Genomic DNA, 27,506 nt, shown 5'->3' on the forward strand with positions numbered 1-27,506 from the left:
CTCCTTCCTTCCTTCCTTCCTTCCTTCCTTCCTTCCTTCCTTCCTTCCTTCCTTCCTTCCTTCCTTCCTTCCTTCCTTTCTTAGAGACAGGGTTTCTCTGTGTAGCCTAGGCTGTCCTGGAACTCACTCTGTAGACCAAGCTGGTCTTGAACTCATAGAGATCTGCCTGCTCCGACTCCCAGTTGTTGGGATTAAAGGCGTGCACCAACACTGCCTTTTTTTTTTTTTTTTTTTTTTTGGGTGTATGTTGGGGAGGGCAGGGTCTCTCTACATAGCCCTGGCTGTCCTGAATTCATTGTGCAGACTGGGATGGCTGCTAACTCAGGGATCCACCGGCCTCTGCCTCCCAAGTGCTGGGATTACAGGCATGCACCCAAGTTCGACACATTCTTTGAAGATTTATTTGGGGGCTAGAGTGATGGCTCAGTGGTTAGGAGAGTGTGTTGCTCTTGCAGAGGACTTAGATTTGATTCCCAGCACCCACATGGTGGCTCACAACATCTCTAATTCTAATTCCAAGAGATCCAATGCCGTCTTCAGACTTCCATGGGTACCAAGCACATACATGGTATATATATATGCACATACATGCAGGCCAAATACTCACACACACAATAAATAAATCTACTGCAATTAAATATATAAATATATATATTGCTTTTAGTGTGTGTGTGTGTGTATGTGTGTAGGTGCCTGCAGAGGCCTGGAGCTAGAGTTACAGGTAGTTATGAATCCTAGATGTGGGAGTTGGGAACTGAACTTGGATCCTCTGGGCAAGCAAGAGCTCTTAACCACTGACCCATCTCACCAGCACTCCTCTTAAGCTAACTCTTAGTTCTTAAACAAACTAATGCCTGTTTTAGACATAGAAGCTGGTACCCATGTTGACTGAGACCATCTCACAATGACATGGACACAGCAGCAAGGCTCTGGAGTTAACTTTAACTGGCGAATGAATGATAGCTAAGGGTCCTGTCCAGTCAGACTACTGTGGGGAACTGCCAGCCCAGGGTGGGGATGACAGAGTCAGTGATGGCATGTATCACCTGCACAGGGGCAGTGTACGTGGTTTCCTCAGGTTCTAAGATCTGAGGACAAATCTATTTGATGCTAAAACCATCTGTTGAAAAGTTAAAACCATGGTCAGTAGAGAGGTGTTTGGTTCTATAAAGATTCAAAAGTGCAACTCAAATGTAAAAATCTGAATTCAAGTATTCGGAACATGCATCTGGGTGTGAATTCAAGATATTGCTTATACTTAAAAAAAGAAATCAGTTTTGCTTCATGGCAGCCTCCAGGCACTCCTGCCAGGGTTATTAGACATATGCCATAAAACATACATACCCAAGCTCACATTACTGTAGGAAGCTTATCTTTGGAATTTCCTGACATGTGAGGGGCTAGGCTGAGGCCCGAGTCTTTGCACTTAATTTCCTGAGGCTTTAGAGAAATGAAGAGAAGGAAGGGAGGGCAGGTAAGGGAAGAGGGGAGGGAAAAGGAGGACAGAGAGACGAGGGGAAAAGGCATTTTTCTCAAATCAAGAATTAGCATTCCCTGATGTGGTGGCTGGGGTTTGCTGATTGGCCAGTGAAAATACAGTGACTTCAGCCTGTAAAGCCGCCCCAGACTGGCTGTGTCATTCCAAACCCTCAAGCCTCGGAATCCTTCATTTCTTTCTTCAGCCTTGGCTTGGCTTTCCTGACTCAGAGAGGACATTTGCCAAATGCAAGAGTGAGCCATTTTTCTTTCTCTACAAGATAGGACCACAACAAAGAACGTTCTTTTTTTTTTTTTTTTAAATGAGAAACCTAGAGGCAAAAACTGTTAAAACGCAGCTGGTGTGATCATATTCAAACTAGCCAAGAAAAATTTCACTGTTGGATTGAAACTAAGAAATTCTAGCTGCTTAGGAAGAAGGCTAAAGGCAGCAGATTGTAGCGAGGAGGGAAAAGATAACGAGAGATCAGTGACTCACCAGGCAGATAGCCTGCCCAACCATGACACACACAGACAAAAGATCTCTGTTTCCAGAACCAACCTGCCCCAGGGAGGGCCAAGGGGGGGATATCCCTCAGAGAAGCCACAAGACTGTAATTAAGGCAGACAGGCTTTGGCACTGTGCTAGGAAAGGGCTTAGGAGATAGAGGCTGAGGGCATGTGAGTCAGGGGAACATGAGTGTAACATGCGTAAGGCTCTGGGTTCAATGCCCAGTGCCAAAGCCAGTTCTTCCTTCAAGAACAAACTTTAACAATGGGCTCAGAGACGGTGCAGCACTTGAGAGCAGCTGCTCCTGCAGAGGACCCAAGATCTCTTCCAGGCACCTCATCAGGTGGCTCACAAGCACCTGGAGCTCCAGCTCCAAAGGCTCCAACACCCTCTACGGCCTCTACAGGCACGTGATCATAGGGTATAAACACATAGCATGTGAACAAAAATAAATCTTAATTTAAAAACAATAACAAATTGCAGGCTGGAGAGATGGCCCAGGTTAGGAGAACTGGTTCCTCCTTCCGTAATGAATTTAATTCCCTAACAACCCTATGCGTCTCCAGTTCTAGGAGATCTGAAACCATCTTTTGGCTTCCAGGGGTACCAGGTACTCGTATAGTAAACACACATACATGCAGGCACAACACCCATTTACACACTTTTTTAAATGAAACAAATGTAAACAATCAATACAAATATCCTGGACTGGTAAAATGGCTCCTAAGATCCCAGCACTTGGAAGGCAGATAGATCTCTGTGAGTTTGAAATCAGTCTGGTCTGCATCGTGAGTTCCAGGCTACCCAGGACTACTTTGTAGGGGATCCGGCAAGCTGCAAGGTCAGCGGGGAGTCCAAGTGAGGCGGAGCGTGAGTTAAGAAACACTGGTTCAAACCTCTGGAGTCTGACACCTGGCAGTTTACTGTAGATATATTTAAGGATACCACAGCTCTGGAATAAGTCTTCTTGGTAACAATTTTCTCAATCCCATCTGCACGGTAAAGCTTAAGGCCTGACAGCATCAAAACTCTTTTGTAAACTGCATGTGACCTCTACCGTGAAGATAGGTTCTAGAGCTCAAGGGCTTAGCATCTGGCTTGGTCTCTGATGGAGGTAGGTAGCACAGAGGTCAAGTGACACAGTGGCCTGTGACCTCTGCTTCAAGAGTCCAGTGACTCTGTCCTCTGCAAGCACCCAAACACAGACACACACACACACATACACAGACACACACAGACACACACAAAAAGAAACCTAAAATAAATCAAACCCTGGGAGGTGGACAGGAGGAAAAAAAGAAAAGAAAATATATCTTTTAAAAACAAGAATGAAGGGGCTGGAGATGGTCCAGTGGTTGAGATCACTGGCTGCTCTTCCGGAGAACATAAATTTAGTTCCCAGCAGCTCTTGGCAGCTCATTCCCACCTGTAACTCTAGTTCCAGGGGATCCAATCCTCCTTCTAGCCTCTGTAAGTAACAGGTACACCTGAGGGTGACCTGTACATACAGGCAAATGGTCATACTCGTAAAAAATGAATAAATCCTTTAAAAATTGTCTCTAACACAATACTATCTTGACATTATTAAAACATAGGTAAGGGGGTGGAGAGATGGCTCAGCAGTTAAGAGTACTGACTGCTCTTCTAGAGGTCCTGAGTTCAATTCCCAGCAACTACATGGTGGCTCACAACCATCTGTAATGAGATCCGATGCCCTCTTCTGGTGTGTTTGATGACAGCAACAGTGTACTCATAAAGATAAAATAAATAAATCTTAAAAAAACCCAAACAGGTAAGATCATCTGACAGTGATCCGCTAGAAAAACAGAAAGATGTTTCTTTAAGGAGTCTTTTTAAAAGACAACATAGGGGTTGGAGAACTATCTCAGTGGTTAAGAGCACTCACTGCTTCTCCACAGGACCTGGGTTTAATTCCCAACATTCATGTGGTGGTTTACATCCATCCATAACTCCAGTTCTAGAGGATCTGAGTCCCTCTTCTGATCAATGGAGACACCCAGCATGCATGTGGTACACATATATACACTCAGTCAAAACACACATAAAATACAATGAGTAAATCTAAGAAAAAAATTAAAGATAGTATTAAAAACTCCTTAAATATACATACTATAAAAAAGAAAAAAATTATATTAAAATTTCAACAAAGGAGTCAGGCATAGTGGCGCACACCTTTAATTCCAGCACTTGGGAGGCAGAGGCAGGTGGATCTTTGAGTTAAATGCCAGGCTGGTCTACATACTGAGTTCCAGGACAGCCAGAGCTACATAGTAAGACTCTGTCTTGAAAAAACAAAACAACAAAACAAAAAAATTACAACACAGGGCTAAAAAGATGGCTCAGGGGTTAAGAGCTTCATTGTTCTTGCAAAGAACCTGAGTTCACCTAGCAACAAACTGACTGTACCTCCAGCTCCAGGGGGTTCAATGCCTCTGGTTTCCATGAACACTTGCACTCACGTGCACACACCTACACATATAGACATAATTAATAATTTTAAAATTGCAACAAAAATATGAAGTCACTGAAGAAGAAACAAATGTACACAATCCTAATTTGAAACATGTATTGGAGTTGTAAAATATGACAGCAATTTATTGTAGGAGGAGCTAAGGTGGGAGGAGTAAGGAGAGGAAGAGGAAATGGAAGAAGAGAAGCTAGGGAGAGCAGAGATGTAGGACAGAAAGCCATGCAGGTATGGAGAGCAGTGCGGGTAACAACTTATATTTAGATTAGCTAATTGGAAAACAACTCTCTTTGTATGGGCATATTGTTATTGAGCTTTACCAGAAATATAAAGCCTTTGATTAATCTTTAAGCATTAGAGTCTCATTTTTTCTACCGGGCCCGTGTGGATGGCGGGATGATCTGGGCAATGCAGAGACAGCGTGGAAGACTGGCAGAGCCAATAAACTGCCGGGTGTCAGACTCTAGAAGTTTGAACCAGGACTGGTAAGTAGAGCTGAACCTAATTTCCTTCTTGCTTCTCAAGGTTAGCTTCTCTGATGGCTGTAGAGTTTATAGGGAACCCTACAAAGACCCAGCTGGGAGTGTTGGCACATACTTATAATCCCAGCATTGGGAGGCAGAAACATCTGTGAGTTCAAGGCCAGCCTGGTCTACATAGAAAATTCCAGAACAGCCAAGATTACATACACAGACCCTGTAAAGAGAGTGGGTGGGGGAAAGACACACCAGAGTTTTGATTCCTGAAACCCGCAAAATAGCCAGGTGGGCATTGTAGACAACCTGTGATCCTAGCACTCTGGAGGTACAGACATGAGATCCTTGGGTCATGCTGGGTTGGTGAAAGACAAAAGATCCTGTCTCAGTAAATAAAACAATCGAGGAAGACACCTAATGTCAACTCTGACCTACATACCCAGACAGACAGACAGAGACACAGAGACACAGACATACTGACCACAATACAAAAAAAAAAAAAAAGGTAAGCCAGAAAAGGTTTAAGTTAGTAACCTAGGAATTGGCTGAGTTCACAAACTTCTTCACTTAACCTTTGGTTGCAATTATAAGTGCTTATCATACTTGAAATGTAATTTTGTTGTCTTGAGACAGAATCTCACTAAGTTGTCCAAGCTAGCCTGGAACTTGTTAAGCTGTACAGGCTGGCTTTGAATTTCTGATCCTCCTTCCTCAAACTCCCAAGAGCTGGGATTATAGGCTTGTGTCACCGTGCCTGCCTCCAGAAGGAAATAGAGCAAACATTCCCTTGTGAGAACGAAAGCAAAGCACGGTAGTTACCACCTCTCCAGGTGGACCACCAAGCTGCCTCACGGATGAACACTTACTGACCTTACAGACGAGCCCTCAGGTACGTGTGAGCTATCAGGAAGACAAGAGGAACACAGGAACACAGGCAGTGGCAGAGTCATCTGGTGAGCACCTACCTGTGGTCAGCACTGGGTCTCTGCCTCCCGGTCCACAGTCTTCTATTCACCGAAGTGGGAGGAGGGGAGGAAGGCAGTGGTGGGGGAGGGGGAGGCAGAGAGGGCAGGGGAGGCAGGTTTCTCTTCTCTTTCTTGAAGCTGATGCCTGGGCTTCCGTCCTTGTCCCCTTCTCCAGCATGTTTGAATGTTCTGCGGGGCTTGGGGACAGGGTTGATGAAAGGCTTTTGGGGGTACCATCTGGAGCCCCGGTATACACTCTCCTGGCCTTTCCACTCCTCTGAAGTCTCAGGGCCTGGCTCCCTGACCTCCAAGTGGTGAGCTCTCCGGCCAGCTGCTGAGGCACTCCCACTTTCTTGGCTTTCAGGGATGGGTTGGTCTTCCTCAGTCTTGTCAGGCAGACAGTGAGGTGAATAACAAGTCCCTGGCAACTGGGGGTCCAGGCCAGCGGAGCCATCCTTCAAGGCCTTCTCTAGTCTCTTGACCTGTCTCAGCACAGAGAGATGGTCACTTTGAAAGCGTAGGTCACTGGGTTTCAGCTCACGACCTCTGTGCTGGCTGGGCTCTGGCTGTCCATCGCTCTGCCTCAGGCCTGGCAACCGTTCTGTGTCCTGACACACGGTTCTTGACCTGCTGTCATTTTGCAAGCTCTCTGTCTCAAGCCTCATTCCATTCTTAGTTCTGGTGAGTTCACTGCCTCTCCTCTCTACCCTACAGGATGGCAGGTAGTCCTCTTGGCCATCTGTTTGCCTGGCAGGATCAGAGGCAGGTGGCTCCTTCTTCCCTTCCCACTTGGATATCTTGTCCTTTATGCTGAGGGGCTGGGGCTGGGCTCTGGCTCGGGCAGATGGTCCCGGGTTTTGGACACTACTAAGCTGCTTCTTCAAAGGCCTGCTGGCTTCTTTAGCACCAAGGTCTGCAGCCGGGCCACTGATGATCATGTTGGAGCTTAGCATGTCCACTCTTGCCTCCAGCATGAGGGTGTGGGGGCTCCCTGAGGGACTCCTTCCCAAGGGCAGTGGTGGGTTAGTCTTCTGCGAAGAAATGGACCTCCCAAGTGGTGGTCTTCTAGGAGCTTCCCTCGTCTTTGGAACTTCTGTCTTGACCCTGTACCAGAGACACAAATACAAAGAAACAAACACAAGAGGGTTTCGTAAGTTACTGCTCTTGGCCAATCATGGAGAGTTGCCAGAAATCAGATGAAGTATTCTATATTAATTGCCAACCACAACACTGAAGCTATCATTTAAAAAAAAAGATTTATTTTTATCATTTTTAATTTTTATGTGTATGGGTGTTCTCCTGCAAGTCATGTCTGTTAACTGCGTGCCTGGTGCCCATGGAGGTCAGAAGTGAGGTCAGATCCTTGTATTAGAATTTGGGATCCTGCTGGGCGGAGGTGGCGCACACCTTTAATCCCAGCACTTGGGAGGCAGAGACAGGCGGATTTCTGAGTTCGAGGCCAGCCTGGTCTACAGAGTGAGTTCCAGGACAGCCAGGGCTATACAGAGAAACTTTGTCTCGAAAAACCAAAAAAAAAAAGAAAAAAAGAAAAAAAAGAAAAAAAAGAATTTGGGATCCTCCTGTCTCTGCATCCCCACTGCTAGGATCATAAACTGCCATACCCAGCTTTTTCACATAGGACCTCCCCAGCTCAGCAATGGCTAATTAAAAACTAAAATAATGCCAAAAGTCCTTAAGTCTTTGCTCATCCTAGACTTATGAGGCGAAATATGAAGCCATGATGAATTGGGGACTCTCTCTGGAGCATGTGCCCCACTGAAAGGGCTCTCCATGAGAGAGGGGTTGTTATGTCTACTTCCCTAGCTTCTAGAATAACCTGGCAGGGCTGGAGTCAGTAAATACCTGTTGCCCGAGTGAATGTGAGTCGACAGGGAATCTAGATTTGATACATGGCCTAGAAATGCACCATCCAATACCAGTCTCCAGCAGCCGTAGGTGGCTAGTTGAACTTAAGTCCCTCCGTTGCCCTAGCTGCCAGCAAGACACTCACAAACCCCATGTAGCAAATGGCTCCTTAGTGGACAAGAGAGGTTTTCTGTGATTGTAGGTTGCTTTGTCTAGAATATACATGTGGACCTAGACTCCTCTAAATATGGCTTTAGGAGGTTAGTACCACAAACGTGCCAAAGACTCTTTCGGGAGAAAACATTTGAATGTTAGTGAGAATGAGAATATATGTCTTTCGAAACAGAAAACATTCGCACAGCATAGATTACGCTGTACATGGTGCCTAGATGTGTGGGCGCTGTAAACAGGCACGAAGCCAGCAGGGCACGTTTTCCAAACTGACATAAACCTGACCGTATAGTGACCGAGGAACTCCAGCTAAGGGTCACAGCGAGAGATGCTTAATTAGCCGCTGCGTTCACCCTGTTACTATAACTTTCCATTCCAAAGAGCAGGAGCTGTTTATACAAAGACCTCTCCCTTAGTTGCATCACGGACACACAAATTAGGCTGCTGTTCTTGGTTGCACAGCACAAATTTCAAACTTGTGAGAGCACAAATATACTCTCCATGGTGATCAGAGGAGAATTTCTTTTTGAAAACAACAATTAAGAGTGCTTACAAAAGAAAAAATAGTTTATTTATTTTATTTGTACTTCATGCATGAGTGTTTGCCTGCACATATCTATGTGCACCACATGTATGCCTGGTGTCCCAGGAGGTCAGAAGAGGGTGCCACACCCCTTGGAACTGGAGTTACAGATGGTTGTGAGCTGCTGTGTGGGTAGTGGGAACTGAACCTGGGTCTTCTGTAAGAGAATTAAGAGCTCTTAACCTCTGAGCCAACTCTCCATCCTTAAAATATTTTTTAGTTGTCTTCAAGACAGTAGGTGAATTTAGATTCTAGGCAGAATCATGATTCATTGCTATTTTCCTGAGCACTGAAATAGCAGAACTTACAGTTTCTTTTCTCATGGCAAGATGGGAGAGGACAGACGGGTGAGAACGTGACCATCCAGGTCAGTGTATGCTGCTGACAGTCACTGACAAGAGCAGGCATCACTCAGTCACATATGCTACCTCACAGCTCTGGACAGTGGACAAATAAAAGCAAGGGCTTCGGAGTCAGGAAGACGTGGGTTTCAGTCCTTGCTAACTTTCCTTCTCAGTATGGAGACTGAGCCCAGGGACCTGAGCATGCTGGGTGGGTGAGCATGGCTCTACCACTGAGCTATGTCCCTAGCCCTCTTTTTTTTTTTTTAACTTCTAAAAGTAGGAATACTAGCTCCCTTCTTTAGACCGGAGCCTTCTGAGTGCAGAAGCCATATCAGTCTAGTTTGTTGTTCCTGGCATATGGTAGGTTGTTAATACATATGCATTTAATAAATGAGTATACATCAAATACACAGTTATATATAAATGTAGAATTTATATAATATATAAAATTTTTAAATATGATAAATTTAAATATATAAATATGTATTTATGTAAATCTATTTTTATATTATTTAAATAATATATTTATATAACACATACTAAAATACAAATATATATTTGAATATATAATATGAATATATAATGTATATTCATTATATATATATATATATATATATATATATATATATATATATATATTCATCCCAAAGCACTCAACTGATTGCAATTGTGACCATTACAGTTTTCATTTAATATCCCAAACACCTGGAGTGACTCAACAATACCTGAGGAAGAGACAATCTCTTGTTGGAAGAACATACTGTATTTACCAAGGTCAAGCAAGAGGGGTAAAGGATGATAAGACTATTTTAACTGTCCCCAGGACAGACAGAGTGTCTTCTCCACGTGACTCTTATACACATGGGTGTCTGCAGTTCCTGTTTCTAGCATCTGGGCTGCAGAGTTGTGCTGAGCTTAGTGACAGCAGAATATGAACAGTATCAGGGAAAAGGCTTCATGCTAGCAGAAGATAGGAAATGCTGGCTTGTGGACAGCTACGGCTGCAAAGCTTTAGAATTTAGAGAGAAGTGAGAAACTGTGATTCTAGAGCTGGAAAAATATGCCCTGGCCTGGAAGGCACACACTCACTCGGCACATCCAGACCTCTCAACTGAAGGCCGTTCAAGGAGATGTCTGACAGGAGGCTCAGGCAAGTGATTCCTTAGTTAAGGAACTTGGGTTGGTGTAAGTAATAAAAGGAAGGAAGTGAGACAGGCCTTCAGTTCCTATACTCTGAGGAAGAACGGAAGGAGGCTGAGAAGCTTGCTCATCTACTTTCAGGGTGCATGTGAAGGGAGGCTCTTACTTGTCAGCCAGTCTGTAGCTCAGACTTCCAGTCGGGCTGTGGAAGGCTGTGGCCTGCCTGCACACAGTCACCATGTCAGCACCAAGAGAGGCTCCAGGAAGCCTAGAGGACCAGGGATACCTACCCAGTGAGGCACACGGGCCCCTCCTTCAGAAGGAAACGGGTATGTGGCCCCACTTCACCCAGAATGAGAGGTGGCAAGAAGAAACCATTCAGAAAACCTGTCCAGGTGGATGAGGTCACATGATCTCCTCAGGCTTCCAAGACTTCTACCTGCCAGGTAACACTGAGGATATTCAATGTCCTGGCTCAGAACTTCCTCAAAGAAATCAAGGGGCCTAGTCCAAGACATGTTTACAGATTTTAGGTACCAGGAAGGAAAGGCCGGAGAAGAGACATTAAATAAATGTGGTGGTCTGAATGAGAATGACCCTACAGGCTCATTTATTTGCGTGTTTAGTCCCCAGTTAGAGGAAGTATGTTGCTGGGGGTGAGCTTTGATGTTTCAAAAGGGCAAGCCAGTCTCAGTTAGTGTGTGTGTGTGTGTGTGTGTGTGTGTGTGTGTGTGTGTGTCTGGCTGTCTCTGGCTGCTGCCTGGGAATCCGTATGTAAAGTTCTCCATCACATCCCAGCACACCCTCCATCATGATGACCATGGTGGACTAAGCCTCTGAAACTACACAAGCCCCAGTTAAACCCTTTGCCTTTATAAAAGAGCTGCCTCGGTCATGGTGTCTCTCTTTACAGCAATAGAACAGTGACTAAGACAACAAGTACATGAATTTAATTAATTAAAACATAAAATAAATAAAAATACTCATGGATCACACTTTCTAAAGATGAAGACACGGTCTGGTGAGATGGCTCAGGGTGAAGGTGTTTGCCGCTGAGGCTGACGACCTTAGTTAGTTCAAGCTCCAGAACCCACAGGGTAGACGGAAGGACCACTTGTAGACAAGTTATCATCTGTCCTTTTCCCCAGTGTACGTGCACATACAAATAAGTAAACTTGTACAAATATTACTTTTAAGAGGAAAGAGGCAAGGGGGGACTCATCAGCTGAGCAATGACTAAAGCAGAGGGAGATGGGGTTTAGGAAGAGCTGGAGCACGGCTTTGCTCCGGGGCCTAGCTGTTACTTTACAGCAACCCAGCATCATATATTCTGGAATAAATCTGTGACACAACTGAGCCCGGATCTCCAGGGAAGCCAGGAGCTCAGGCCCACCCATCCACAGCAGAGCGGAGCCCTGAAAGGCCTTTCAGGGACAGGAAGGAACTCATTGTCCCTCTCACAACACTCACACAGCTGAAGCTTCTGGAGCCTCTCCATGTGGCTGGGCCACAGACACTGCCTTTCTGTCCTCTTCTGGCAGATAGCCACATGGGACGGGGTGGGGGGTGGGGGGTGGGGAAGTATAGCCGATCTCCACCCCAGCCCCCTGCTCTCCACGGCCTGCACTCTGGCTCCACAGACCAAACACCCACCATGCAATCTTCTTCTGTGTGAGCCAGGCAGCTCTCCATCTCTTTCTTTTAGGCTCGTGCCAAGCTGCGTGCAGGATGCTCTAGGGGGCTCCAAGTTAAGTTAGATTCTGTCTCCTTCCTCGAGGAGCACACCAGGGCAGTGCCTGGACTACAGTCAGCCCCTGCAGCAGCTCCCCCCCCCCCAGGGGAGCCCTTTCCCCACTGTCTGAGGAAGCAAAGCTTTTACCAAATGGAGCAGAGCCACCAACGTCCTTCCAGAGGATGCTCCCAAGTAGCTTTAGCCTCAAACACGCGGCATTAGTGAAGTCATTTCCCATCAGGTAATAACTCCCAGTACTAAAACCACAGACTCCTGGGCACCGGCAGATGGTATAGTCCGGTGTCCCACTGCAAGGGTAAATCTAAATGGGCAGCAGAGTCTGGGAGTGAAGAGATAAAGAACACACATTTCACACTTAGCAACAGCCATCGGGATGTCTCAGTTCAGTTCACACAAGTATGGAGTAGGCTGCCCTCAATCTTTTTGTTTTGTTTTGTTTTGCCCTTGATGATTAGAATAGGTTAGGCAGATGTCTCAGTGGGTAGAGCTACTTGCTGCCAATCAGAGGCTGTCACCAGAAGCCACATGGTAAGAGAAACTGACTCATAGAGAAATTGACTTTCATACAGCTTGTCCTTTGACCTTTACAGGCATGCTGTGCAACACATGTCACACACACACACACTCACACACATTCACAAATATATGTTTTATATATATATATAAAATAAATCCAGGCTGGAGAGATGGCTCAGTGGTTAAGAACACTTTTTATTTTAGGAACTGAACTAGGATCTGAGTTGAGCTCCCAACAGCCACACGAGGAGGCTCACACCCACCTATAAGTTCAGCTCTGTGGGGTCTGACACACCCTTCCGGCCTTCACTAGCATCAGCACACACGGTATATACTCACACATACAATGTAAATAAGAATAATCAATCTTTCCCCCCCTTTTTTTTTTTGAGACAGTGTTTCTCAGTGTATCCTTGCTGTCCTAGAACTCGATCAGTATACCAGGCTGGCCTTGAACTCAGAAATCTACCTGACTCTTGCCACCCAAGTGCTGGAATTAAAGACATGTATCAACAGGCTTGCTTCCTAAAAGTCAATTCTAAGAAAAAAATAATAAAAGACTAAGACAGTAAGTCTAGCCTTATTTGGGAGTACTGTGTACACATAAGCTTTACTGTTACTTTATAGGTCTGGGAGTCAGTCAAGTTTTCTTTCTTTCTTTCCTTTTTTTTTTTTTTTTTGGTTTTTTGAGACAGGGTTTCTCTGTGTAGCCCTGGCTGTCCTGGAACTCACTTTGTAGACCAGGCTAGCCTCGAACTCAGAAATCCGCCTGCCTCTGCCTCCCAAGTGCTGGGGTTAAAGGCGTGCGCCACCACCGCCCGGCAGTCAATTTTTCAAATTTGTGTGAACTGTCCTCTGTGAATCTGGGGACATCTGTGATATACCAAATCAACTGTCTGGGGGCTGGTCTGGAACCTAGCATGCTAAATAATAGTATTTAGATGATTTTCACACAATTGAGAACTCATTTTTTCTCCGGCAATTTGGCCGTGTGCTTCAGACTGCTGGGCAAGAGGGGTAATGAAAGAATATTAACACCACATTTCCTCAGCCCACTGTTTTCTATAAAAGCAGGACTTCCTATTAACCAGATGGCGTTAATTAGCACTATTTTTGTTTTCTGAAACAGAGTGTGCGGCACACACAGATGCATGAGTGTGTATACGGTGTGTGTCAGGCTGCCTTAGAATCAGTGGAAATTCTCCTGCCTCAGACTGCTATTACAGGAGTGTACTATCTCATCTCAGGCTACTAAAGAACTTAACGGCCCTAAAATGGTCTATAAATACAAAACTCATACCATTCTTTTTTAAAGATGTACTTTTATGTGTATGAGTGTCTTGCCAGTGTGTATGTCTGTGTCCTGTGCATGCTTGGAACCTACCGAGGTGAGAAGAGGGTGTTGGTTGGATGGATTCTTGAGAACTAGATTGTAGCTATGACATGGTGCTGGGAACCAAACTCTGGTCTTCTCAGTGCTCTGAGCTGCTGAGCTACCTCTCAAGGCCACCGCTGCATTTATTTAAAAAGCATTATTTTTTCAGTTCCTTTAAGCATACCCCACCCCCAAGGTTTACAGTCTAGTTAAAACTCCCTATATGCCATTTTTTTTCTATTTGCCAGTGGCCAGGACTGAGTCAAATCATTAATTAATTAGAAAAAACAATGCCTCTCTGGCAAAGGCTAGAGGATTAAAACAGAAAGTCGTTTATCCCAAGGGGGAATGGGGAACCTGCAGCCCTGTACCTCCAGGGCCCTGGCACTGTCTGTGGAATCCACACCGGCCTGACTTTCTTCCTCTCTTGCCTCCCCAGTGACCAGGGAGGCGTATCCTGGGCATTAATTATCCCCTTACGTCTTAAATAGAATGGCTCGGAATCTCATCAAGCATATTCTTGTTGTTTTTAAGAGTTATTTTGGTTTTAATCATGTGCATGTGTGTATGTCTCTGTGCGTGTGTGTGTGCGTGTGTGTGTGTGTGTGTGTGTGTGTGTGTGTGTGTGTGTGTGTGCGCGCGCGCGGCCCAGAGGCCAGAGGCATCAGATTCTCAGAAGATGGAGTTGCAGGTGGCTGTGAAATGTCTCACCCGGAGCTGGAGAGCTGGCTCAGCAGGAGAGACTGGCTGCTCTTCCAGAGGAGCCATTCCATTCTCAGCACCCACAGGACTGCTGACAAACCGTCTGTAACTCCACTTCCCACAGGACTGCTGACAAACCATCTGTAACTCCACTTCCCAGGACATATGCACCTTGTTAGCTTCGGAGGACATCACACATGCACAAAGGCACAGGCAAAACACTTATTAAACTGGGCGGTGGTGGTGCATGCCTGTAATCCCAGCACTTGGGAGGCAGAGGCAGGTGGATTTCTGAGTTCTAGGCCAGCCTGGTCTACAGAGTGAGTTCCAGGACAGCCCAGGCTACACAGAGAAACCCTGTCGAAAAAAACAACAACAACAACAACAACAAAAAAACAAACAAAACAAAAACCCAAAAAACAAAAAACACTTAAGATAAATTAAAACTATAAGGAATTTAGGCAGGGAAGCAGGTGCATCTCCTGATCTCGGTATACTATTTCTGCAGCACAATATTTATATAACTTGATTTTTAGATGGCCATACTTGGGCTGGCATGATGGCCCAGTGGTTAGTGCTAGACTGTTGCAGATTACACTAATTAATTATTAGTGTTTTCTCTTCTTTCTATTTTTTTTCTTGCAAGACAGGGTTTCTCTGTATCATCTATCCTGGGCCTTGCTCTGTAAACCAGGCTGGCCTTGGATTCAGAGAGATCTGCCTGCCTCTGCATCCTGAATGCTGGGATTAAAGGTGTGTGCCACCACTGCCTGGCTTCATGTCCAGATTTTTAAAATTTCATTTATTATGTGTAGCACAGCATTTATGTGGATGTCAGAGACCAGCTTTTGGGACTTGGTCCTTTCCACCATGGGGGTCCAGGGTTCGAATTCGCATCATCAACCAATCCTTGTTTTGTTTCTGAGACAGGAAAAACTTATCTCAAACGTTTATCCTTCTGCCTCAGCCAGCCCGGTGCAAGGATTATAGCTACGCGCCACCACATTCATCGATCTTGGACTGTAACCTCTTAATATGTTTTACTTTGAGGCGAGGCAAGCCTTTTCTCCTTATTCGCAGGGATTTGCTATAGAAGCGGAGGCCAGCAGTTCCCCACACTGGCTTCCATACCAAGGCTTTCAGGTCAGGAGGATAAGCAGAGTCACACCAAGACCGCCTGTGGCTATGAATACTCAGTCAGCGATAATATTTTCTTTCAGCCATCTGATCGGTATTTTCCTGATACCTGTCAGTCTGATTTATCCTCTGGGAACCTGTGGCTAGTCTACCCTGAAATACGCCACGTGGTGCTGACTAGGCCGAAAGCAGGTCAAGACGTCACCTTCTCCCTTTCCTAAATAAAGGCAGGAAGGATTTTCTCACGTGTGCAGAGACCTACTTGGCCTGCGTAGGAATATGGGAAGGAGGTTTTTTTTTTCCTGACATTATGTGGAAACCATGTTATGTTCTCTTCTCTCATTAGCAATGCTAACACTAATTAGCAATTAGAATTGCTTCCCTGTTGCTGTCTATGGAGAGTTTGAAGGCAGACATGTACTTCCATGGGCTCCGTGTACAGGAACACAAGTTACAGGGTGAGGAAGGTTTCCGCTGTCAGTCCCCCTCAGTGTCCCTAACTACTATGTTGGCTCTGACAAAGCCAGTGTGTGTCTGTCAGAAGCACTGAAGTAGAATTTACAGAGCTGGATGCTGGTGGCACACCTCATAATTCCAGAACTCCAGAGGTGGAGGCAGAAGAATCTGGAGATCGAGAATTTTCTCAGCTATCTAATAATGGTTCTGATGCTAACCTGGGTTATATAAGATCCCATAGAAACAGTAAAATTCAAAAAGTATGCACTATGAAATATACTAAAGTGTGACTTCGTAGTCTTAGTTTGGATTTCTCTTTTGTGTGTGCTGGAAATTGAAGTCAGGGACTAACATATGTCAAACATGAACTCTACCCTGAGCTAAAGCCTTCTGGTTTTTTGTTTTTTAAGTAAAAAGTAGTACAGAGCTGGAGAGATGGCTCAGTGTGAAGAGCAGTGGCTGCTCTTCCAGAGAACCTGTTTTTGATTCCCAGCACCTACATGGCAGCTCACAACTATCTGTAACTCCAGTCCTAGAGGGCCCGGGCTCTACTGTGACTTCCAGGGGCACCAGGCACACATGTGGGATGCAGGCATACATGCAGACAAAACACCCATACACGCAAATAAAATGTACATAAGCCAGACAATGGTGGCACACACCTTTAACCTCATTGGGAGGCAGAGGCAGGCTGATCTCTGAGTTCGAGGCCAGCCTGATTTACAGAGCAAGTTCCAGGACAGCCAGGGCTACACAGAGAAACCCTGTTTTGAAAAAAAAAAAATGCACATAAAATTTAAAAAGTATTCTTCCAGCCTGGCAGTGGTGGCGCACGCCTGTAATCCCAGCATTTGGGAGAAAGAAGCAGGCTCTCATTAAGAGAGCTGGGGGGGAGGGGGGATGGGCATGGTGGGTCTTTAATCTCAGTGCTCAGGAGATAAGAGGCAGGAGGATCTGTGAGTTTTGTGCTACCGTGAGACCTTGTCTCAGGGTTGGGGGATGAGAATGGGCTGGAGGGGTGACTCAGCTCAGGTGCAGGTCCCAGAACCCGTGTTGAGCAGCCCACAGCCAGCTGTAACTCCGGCTCCAGGAGGGATCTGAGCCCAAGGCTCTCATGCACACCTGAGCGCACATGCGCATATCTGCACTCACGTACCAAAAATAACAAAACAAATATTGTTTAAAACAGAGCAAGGGCCGGGCAGTGGTGGCGCACCCCTTTAACCCCAGCACTTGGGAGGCAGAGGCAGGCAGATTTCTGAGTTTGAGGCTAGCCTGGTCTACAGAGTGAGTTCCAGGACAGCCAGAACTACACAGAGAAACCCTGTCTCGAAAAAACAAACAAACAAACAAACAAAACAAAAAAAAAATGGAGCAGGGGAGAGGACTATGTTTTATTTTATTTAGTTATTTTAATGGAGCTGTCTTCTCATAGTTCTATAACTGTATTTCTATACTTTGGGAATTTATCCTAAGAGATAATTCTAAAGACAGGGAAAAAGTGTATGCATGACATTCATAACTATGATTTATAATACTGGAAAACTAAAAGCAACTCAAACATTAAATAATATATCTATTCACTGGAATACTATAAAGTAAATTCTATTTTAGAGGGCTATGATTCTGGGGCAGGAAGGATGTTCAGTGGTTCAGAGCACTTCCTGCAGCCATGAGCACCTGAGCTTGAATCCCAGCACCCAGTTAATAAGCCAGGCATGGTTTTCAGTTCACCCTTAATGCCTTTGCTGGGGTTAGTGTGAGAATAGAGGTTTTTTTTTTTTTTTTTTGGTTTTTCAAGACAGTGTTTTTCTCTGTGTAGCCCTGGCTGTCCTGGAACTCACTCTGTAGACCAGGCTGGACTCGAACTCAGAAATCCGTCTGCGTCTGCCTCCCAAGTGCTGGGATTACAGGTGTGTGCCACCACCGCCTGGCGCAGAAACAGAGTTCTTAATATGTGACTGGACACCTGAGCAGCTCAACTGAATAGTGGTCAATTACAATTAGCCTGAGGCCAGGCTGTCAAGTCAGTGGTAGAACACACACTCAGTACTCAGGAGACCCTGGATTCAACCTCCAGTACTAAAAAAGAAAAGGTAATTCCATAAAACTGGATGAGCCTTGAACCTGGGTCTTTCTCAGCCAGAAAACCAGCAGCAGCAGACAAGAACTAGTTTCACAACACAGCCTCTGAAGAACTAGATGTCCATCCACTAGCCATTAGCCGCACTTTAAAAATGAGGTCAGGGGTCAGAGGCTTGCCCATATCATCATGTTTAAGAAAAACAACTGGGAGTCCAGGCAAATCTCTCTAGTCCAAATCCCACATTTCACCTCTCAAGTCTTGATATCTGTTCCCTAAACACCTGAGAGGAGAATTACACAGGATCATCACCTCTCTAAGGCTTGACTCAAGAATCTCAGCTCTGCCAGGCCCGCTGGAGATAGTAACCTCAGAAACCCCACAGGGTCAGGCTATTTGGAGCAGCTTGACCTGCTTCTGAGGGCAACAGGCAGGAAATAACTTTCATTCATAACCTTCTGGGATGGTCAGGGTGAGGAAATTAACAGTTACAGTCTGCTAGGCATTGCTTTAAGCACAAACATAGTTAATAACAGAAGTAACACTTGCCCTGAAAAACAAAAACCAATGCCCAATGCCCATGTATGTATGTGTGTGTGTGTATATGTGTGTGTGTGTGTGTATATATATATATATATATATATATATATATATATATATATATATTCTCTACAGAAATGTTCAGAGAGGCATTGTACCTACTGGACAGAAAGTGATAAAATAGAAACATTGAACAAACAACTCCAAATAACCTTCAGCCACTGAATGGATGAATAATGTGATATATCCATATAATAGAATATTACTTAGCCATAAAAAGGACTGTAGTACAGATACATGCTACAATACAGATGAACCTGGAGAATGGTATGCTTACTTAGTAAACTGAATCCAATAAAAAATTTTCACACACTGGGGCTAGAGAAGTGGCAGTTGGAGCACATACACTTTTTGCAGAGGACCCCTGAGTTTGGTACCTAGCACCTAGGTAGGAAGGCTAACAACCACCTAACTCCAGCACTAGGGGGATCGATGCCTCTTGCCTCTGTGAGCACCTGTGCCCGAAAGAACATACCCACACGAAGACACAGACACAGATACACAGACACACAGAGACACAAACATACAAATACACACATACACACACTTTAAAATAAGATAAATCTGGGTCTGGAGTGAGATGTGGCCTGTTTGGGTCAATGGACAGGAGCATGTACTGCTCTTACAGAGAACACTTAGTGACTACCTGTTACAACAGCTCTGGTCTAGAGGGACCCAGGACTTCTATACTCCACAAGCACCCGCTTGCACCACATATACACTCATACATTAAATAAAACAATAATTTTTAAGACTTATTTTTAAAAGCCCACATATTGTATAATTTCATTTATTTGAAATGTCCCCAATAGGTCAGTCCACACAGACAAAGCAACATAGAGGTCACTTAGGGCTCAGGAGGTCAGATGACTAAGGGACATGTGGGATAAAGGTTTCTTTTACACGGTGAAAATTTGTCCTCAAATTTTGATAGTGTAACAACTAAATACAAACAAATGAAAACAATCAAACTGAATACCTATTAAATGGTGAATTTTTCTTCTATGTGAATTACATCTCAAAAAAGTATCCCCCCCCCATGCCTGGAAGGCAAAAGGCAAGTTTTATTCAACACCAACAGTGAGCTGATCATAACGGGAAGTCTATTTCAATTTACAAAAGAGTCTTGAAGTAGGTGAACAGAATCACTAAGCCTTAGGATAGCTGAATCTTTCCCCAGATCCTCAATTTCCACTTATGTCAAAGTATTTACTGAGTGGACTTTAGGACTAGGACCTGAGAAGCACAAAAGCTAAGATCAATAAATGCTATGCTTAAAGAAACCATGCACAGGTACCAGGTAGCTCCTGTACAGAAAAGGGGCTAGCTTACCTTGCAGGAAATCATCTTCTACAATCTTCCCCTACCTCAACCACCAATCTCAAGGCCACCAGCAGCCACCATATTTAAGCCAGAGACTCACTGCCCCCACCCTACAACAGATCAGGGCTAATTGGTTCTAAGGGACAACTTGTGTTTGGCCAATCAGATTCCACTTTAGGGAAGTTCGGTCAATTTCTGTGTGCGTGTAACAGGAAACAGTTGCTGTAAAGCAGCTGTTTCCCTCCCTGTGGGCTAAGGAATACAGAGCCTCGCAGTGGAGGAAAGAATGAAGGTAGCCCATGACTGTATACTTCCGGGTCCTGACCTTCTTAGGGAAGTCTGCATTCCTGACCAAAGGTTTGACAAGACATCATTAACTTTGTTTAAACAACACAAAGGATCTTTATTAACACACAATGTTATGTTCAATAAATACACACCGTCACTGTTTTCAGACACAGCAGAAGAGGGCATCTGATGCCATTACAGATGGTTGTGAGCCACCATGTGGTTGCTGGGAATTGAACTCAGCACCTCTGGAAGAGCAATCAATGCTTTTAACCACTGAGCCATCTCTCCAGGCTAGGGGAAAAAAGAGTTTTAAACAGGAATCTGCATTCAGGTGTTCATTAGTGGAAGCAGTGTTCTCTTGGCTACTGTGATGGTTTGTATATGCTGGGCCCAGGGAGTGGCATTATTAGAAGGCAGGGCCTTGTTGGAGTAGGTGTGTCACTGTGGGTGTGGGCTTTAAGACCCTCATCCTGGCTGCCTGGAAGCCAGATTCTTCTAGCGGCCTTCAGATGAAGATGTAGAACTCTCAGCTCCTCATGCGCTATGCCTGCCTGAATGCTGCCATGTTCCTGCCTTGATGACTATGGATTGAGCCTCTGAACCTGTAAGCCAGCCCCAATGTTGTTATTTATAAAACTTGCTTTGGTCATGGTGTCTGTTCACAGCAGTAAAACCCTAACTAAGACAGCTACTAATGAAACCCAAGCCCCATCCCTTTGCCCCCAGCCTGCATAGCAGATTGGGCATGATCTAATAGCTTTCAACCCAAACTCAGGAAAACTGCTTTCAGGAAGTCCCTTTTCCTTGGTGAGGTTGATCCTAATAACACTAGAGGTGCCAGGAATGTCTGTTGTAGTCTTGGTAAGGCAGATGGCCACACGACCTAAGTTTCTCTGAAGACTCAGGAAGGTATTAAGTGCTAAACCGGACGGTTTGCTGAGTCCCAGATAAAATAAATGAAGTCACCATATTAGAAAGTGTGTATAGCCGGGCGGTGGTGGTGCACGCCTTTAATCCCAGCACTTGGGAGGCAGGCAGATTTCTGAGTTCGAGGCCAGCCTGGTCTACAGAGTGAGTTCCAGGACAGCCAGGACTACACAGAGAAACCCTGTCTCAAAAAAAAAAAAAAAGAAAGAAAAAGAAAGTGTGTATAATTTCTTTGCATTTCAAACCACCACCACCCACTAAAAACAAAACAAAACAAAACAACTAGTGTACCCTGAGATAATTTAATGAGTGGCCACTATAGATAAAGGACCAAATAGCTGCTCCCGGCTTGTTCAGTTCTTGCTTTTGGACCTACACTAAATGAGGCAGCTGAGTGCACATCCCACCCCCGAGCTGCCAGGGACACACGTGAAAGAAAACACTTACAAGAAGCCACAACAGCGTCAGGAGCAGAAGCCAGAGCTGGGCTGCCGGAGAGGATGCCCAAATCTCTTCCCACTTTTCCCACCCTTCTATTTATGGAGTCATTTGGTTCCAGGAAGTGCCGAGCCCCTTCTCCCAGGACCCTGTTGGGAGTGACGCCTACACTGGCTGACCCAGCCTGCCACATCCTCCTGCTGGCCTCAGCAGCTCTCTCCTCACGACCCAGGGGTCACTGGGAACCCAGCCTGTAAATGACTGTGCTCCTAAAGACCCTAGTCTAGTGAGGAGATTCAAAGAGGAAGAGGGTGGGGTACACAGCGAGCTAGAAAAGTCCATCAGGGAGACGCTCCCAAACACGCACACATGGGAGGGACAGGAAGTCAGGTCTAGAAATGACAACACTAGTCCAGGGGCTCCCTAACCTTCCCTGCAGAGCGGAGAAAGGCAGAACCCAAGGCTACTGCCATCACTCACCCGCACCCAGCCACCCCCTCCTAGTCCTTTCTCCAGATGACTCGGTTTCTGTACAGAGCTGCTCAGGGGAATGTGGGTTTCCTCACGAGCTGTGTGTACTTGCTGAAGATCTCTCTCTCTCTCTCTCTCTCTCTCTCTCTCTCTCTCTCTCTCTCTCTCTCCTCTCTCTCTCTCTCTCTGCCTCTCTCATACGCACATGCCTATCTGTGTCCTCTGCTGACAGGTTTCCTGTATCACAGGCTGGTCTCTGAACTCACCTTGTAGCCAAAGATAAACTTGAACTTCTCATTGTCTCCACCTCCAAGTGCTACCACCGCCACGGCCACCATGGCCACCAATGCCACCGTGAGCAGCATAGGTAGTACTGAAGATCAAACCTAGAGTCCCAAATGTGGTAGGCAAACTCTACCAACTGAGCTGTATTCCCCGATCTCTTCTCTCTCTCCTGCCAAGCTGTTATTGTTTGTTTTTCTGAATTATCAGAAAGCTCTGAAGCTAGCGAATTTTATTTGAAGAAGTGTTGTTCTGGATCGAGGGGCTGCTCTGCAGGTGAAGGGCTTTCAAGTCTGAGTTTGATCACTGGGACCCACATGGTGGATGGAGAATATCTAGAACCCACATGGTGAAAGGGAGAACCAACTCCTGCAACTGTCCTCTGACCTCCACACATCTGCTATGGAAGATGGTCACACAGACACAGCACAGACAAACCGATAGAGATAGGATTACATAAAATGCAATGAAGTGAGGAGGGTGCCTATTTTTTGGGTTTTCTTTGGAGGGGAGTTGGTTTTCTGAGACACACTTTCTCTGTGTAGCCCTGACTGTCCTGAAACTCACTCAGTAAAACAGGCTGGCCTTGAACTCACAGAGACCAGCCTGCCTCTGCCTCCTGAGTGTTGGGATTAAAGGAATATGCCACTACCACCTGGTTGACTTTTTAAAGAAAAGACAGGGTCTCGATATGTTGTTCTGTGCCATGTGCTGGGATTAAAGGTGTTCACAACCAAAATCTAGCTGATTTTTTTTTTCCATTAAAGAAGTAATGGGGGCTGGTGAGATGGCTCAGTGGTTAAGAGCACTGACTGATCTTCCAGAGGTCATGAGTTCAATTCCCAGCAACCACATGGTGGCTCACAACCATCTGTAATGAGATCTAATGTCCTCTTTTGGGATGACTGAAGACAGCTACAGTGTACTTACATATAATAAGTAAATAAAAACCTTTGGGCTAGAGCAAGAAGCAAGTGCAGGGTCAGAGCGAGAGAAGGGAAGGGAGAAAAAGCAACAACAAAAAAGAAGTAGTAATGGTCTAGCCAGGCAGTGGTGGTACATGGTGCATGCCTTTGATCCCAGCATTTGGGAGGCAAAGGCAGGAGGATCTCTGAATTGGAGGCCAGCAGGGTCTACAGAGCAAGTTCCAGTACAGCCTGGGCTACACAGAGAAAACCCTGTCTGGAAAAACAAACAAACAAACAAACAAACAAGTTAATGGTCTTTGTTATTAGGATGTTGAGTCAGACAGACAGATAGACCACCAAGCCAGGCCTGGCATAGCAGCCTATAATCCCAGCTACTCAGAGACTGAAGAAGGAGGATGCAAAGTTTAAAACCAGTCTGGGTAACATACAGAAGGGCCCAGGTTCAGTCACTACATCTTTAAGAAAACATACAGACCTAAAAGTTGTAAGTATAGCTAAACAACAGAGTGCATACATATGAAGCGTGATAGTTTTTCAGTAACAAAATAATAGATAAATAAGTAATAAGAAATAAGCAGGGTTGTTTGCATAATTTATAATCTCAGTACTTCAAAGTCATCCTCAGACATATGTAGTTCAAACACCTAGCCTGGGCTACACTGGGACTTTATATCAACCATAATCTGGGCTACACTGTGACTCTGTTTCAAAGTAAAATAAAAAATGCCCCTTACCTACCTAAGAGTTCTTACTGAATGTTCTTCCTTTTATTTTTGTAGAAAATAAAAATAAACATTTGGACTTTTTGACTTATACTACGTACAGGAGGAAAAAAGACTTGGTGTTAGCAGGTTAAAAGAAACGAGACAAGTTAAAGTATAGCCTGGGCTACAAAGCAAGTTCCAGTGCAGCCTGGGCTACATAGAGAAACTCTACCTTGAAAAATAAACAAACAAGTCTTTGTTATTAGGATGTTGACTCAGACAGACAGACAGACAGACAGATCGTCTGACAGAGGTGGGACAGTAGGAGAGACAAGTAGATACAGAATTGGAGTGGAAGAAACAGGAGCTCTAAGGACCCAGGAGAGACTAGTGGCAGAGGCAGATGGAGGAGTCACTGGAACCAGTGGGGACTGCACAGGGACCACGGCACTGTCACACCCAGAGGCCTCTCCATTTGACCAACTCTTGGGATCAACTTTTGTTTTTTCCCAGCTGAAGTGATCATAGGAATAGCCATGTTCATATCTGAGTTTTATCCCACTACCCGTCACGCTTCTGTTCACTCTCTTACTCAGCTTCCATCGCACCCCCTGTGTTCTATAGTGTCCCCATTTAACATGAGCCTATAAAAGCCCTCATAGAGGGGTCTTCCACATGACGGAAGGTGACAGGCAGGAGGGCAGTTTCCAACAAGCTCACTCTTGTCACCTCCAACTGAAGTCCTTCCTCTCTCCCCTTACTTTTTATGGCAATTATGAGCGTACGCTTGACTAAATACGTGTCCCATGTTTGCTCTTTTACAGTTAGTTTCGAAGGTCATTTGTGTGTTTTTACCTGAGGCTTCCATGTTAACGCTGAAATAATGAACAGGCGGCTAGAATTATTGAGGAGTTACTATTTGGTTTTTGTTGTTGTTTTGTTTTCGGGGACAGAGGAACAGGGTCTCACTATGTAGCCTTGGCTGGCCTGGAACTCTCTATGTAGGCCAGGCTGGCCTGGAACTCACAGAGACCCACCTGCCTGTGCCTTTAACGCTAGCATTAAAGGTACGACCCACCACACCCTTAGAGCGCTTATTCTTCTCTAGGTAAGATACACTGTGAGCTGGTTTAAGTGGGGGTTTAAGCTGTTTAAGTGGGTGGCCATCTTTCTGGCCTTTGTTCAGTTTTTGGTCTATGTGATCTAAGCCAATCTTGAACTTTCTATGTAGCCTTGGGTGATTTTAAGCTCCAAATCCTCCTGGCTCCACCTCTCAGGTGCCGGGAAGACAGGCCTGCGCCACCATGTCTGCCGTCCATTCCATCTTCACGTCCAACCTACTACTGCTCCCTTTACAGACATCTGGAGGGATGAACTTCGTCCATGGTTGAATGAACACAGGTGGTCAGACTCAGGATTCCAGACGTCCGGGGGTGGGGTACAGCCTTCAACTCAACGGAACTGACTGCATTCAAAGCAGCCAACCACCAGCCCCCTGGCCACCAGCCATGCCCTGGTACAGAGGCATGCCCCCGCAGCTGCCTACACTTCCAGAGGCAGCCATACACTGCCATTGGAATTTCTTTCTCTCTGCAGGCTTTCCTGATGTTTGCCTTAACCTGACCTCACTGCACATAACACAAAGAAGAGGAAGGGCCACCCTGTTCATCTGTCCAGGGCTGTGGAAACCAGAGAGCACCATGGCCTGTGCCTCTGGAGGGCTGGATGTTCACACCACAACACCAGGCAACCACTTGAGTGGAGTGCACCTGGAGGTCACATTCACTTGCTTCCTGGCAGCCACCCCAGCTCCAGCTGTGTCCCTCCCTCCCTCCCCTTCCTGTCCCTCTCTTCCTTTCCTCCCCCTCAGCCTCCTTCCCACCCTTTTTTTGCTGGCTTCTGTTCTTTCTTTCCATGAGCAGAGAGTTTCCAGGCTTGGCCCACAGCCAGCACATGTGGACAAAAGACAGCAATCTTAGAGGGAGACGTCACCTTCCATGCTGTCCACAGGGCCAGCACAAGAGACCCTAGTGAGGCTGCTCCCCTGATTCTGGGAAAGGGCTGGAAGACATGGTCCTATCACAGGAACGTAAAGCAGAGGATCTGGACTGTTCTGGACTCCAGGCTCTGATTCCGATGAACCCGAGAACTGCGGGCCTTCTGGACAAGTGACTTTCCTATGCCCCAGGCCTCTTGGTTTTACCAGCGGCTTTGCAACAAGACCTTGGGAAGGATGATGTGAGGCTGCACCTGTGGGACACTCCGGCACATTCTGGGAGAAGTGCTCAACAAATGTCTGCTGGGATTTTAAAATGAGCCTCACCCTGGCAAGTGATACTAGTATTTATTGGTGGTGCAGGGTCCTGAGTTGATAAGGACTGTGCACTCAATTCATTTAGAGGGCTGATTGTTCCCAAGTTCTAGGAAACCTAAAATACTCCCTCAGACCAGGTGAGGTGTAGTTCAATGATGGAGTATATATACATACATATACATTATACATATACACATACATATACATTATACATATACATACACACGGCCCTGGGTTAAATCCCCAGCACCTTAAAACCCACCCTCCCACCCTCACGCTCACACACCCACTAGCAAACTCTCAAGCAAATGACCATAGTAGCAACATAGTCTGAGAAAGAAAGTTTGGGTTACTCCAAGAGCTGAACCCCTTTCTTCTGCAGTAGAAGCAAGACACCCAGGACATGCTGGCCCTCGGCCTCCATTTCCCCCACCCCCACGCCCCTGGGTTACTGAGCCTGCTGTCCGTCCTGACCTCCCCAGCCAGAGCTATTTTTCAGTTTCTTGTGGGCTAAGGCCCTTGTCTGTCTGTTTACTATCTTGGTCTGGTGTGTTTGTACTCAATGGTTTTGCAATGCTGCGAGTATGTTCTTCTTCACTAGCTAAATTTTGAGATATGAAAAATGGTCTTTCGACGACAATTTCTCTTAATTAATCTGAGGGAGCGTGAATGGATTTGAAATTGACCAATAAACTCTATCACCAAGCAGAACACAGCATTGGTACTGTCTGGAACACACCAGTAAGAATTGGTTTCTGCCCTGAACTAGAGAGATGAGACATAATGCCAGGCAATGTGATGGCAAAAAAGAACTGCTACTATTCTAGACAAAAAGCCAGGCTGGAAGCCAGCCGTGATAGCGCAGCCTTTAATTCCAGCACTCTGGAGGAAGAGGCAATGGGGTGGGGGGGTGGGGGGGAGGAATCCCTGAGTTTGAAGCCAGCCTGGTCTACAAAGGGAGTTCCAGAACAGCCAGGGCGATATGGAGAAACCCTGTCTTAAAAACAGACAGACAAGACAATACCAAGCCCAGGAAATGTGAGATATATATTAAACAAAAAAAAAATCCTAGTAGCTCTGCTTAAGTGCTGAATTTACTACTATAGCGGTAAATATGAAACAAAAGGTATAAGAATCCAGGAGGGCAGTGAACACTGTAACACCGAGTGGGCAATGTTAAAGGAA

The 27,506-nt window shown here is 45.6% G+C and overlaps 1 protein-coding gene across 2 annotated transcripts in view; it reads right to left on the minus strand.

Annotated features, from left to right (window-relative positions):
• Positions 1–27,506, minus strand: part of Dennd2a (DENN domain containing 2A) — an 87,688-nt gene that overhangs the window by 47,072 nt on the left and 13,110 nt on the right. For both annotated transcript variants that reach the window (XM_028768429.1, XM_028768430.1), the window contains exon 2: positions 5,917–7,020. In XM_028768429.1, the coding sequence (XP_028624262.1) occupies positions 5,917–6,890 (974 nt within the window). In that variant the 5' untranslated portion in view covers positions 6,891–7,020. The remainder of the gene's footprint in view (positions 1–5,916; positions 7,021–27,506) is intronic.

This window comes from Grammomys surdaster, unplaced genomic scaffold, assembly GCF_004785775.1.
Source record: "Grammomys surdaster isolate TR1022 unplaced genomic scaffold, NIH_TR_1.0 186, whole genome shotgun sequence".
Classification (NCBI taxonomy): Eukaryota; Metazoa; Chordata; class Mammalia; order Rodentia; family Muridae; genus Grammomys; species Grammomys surdaster.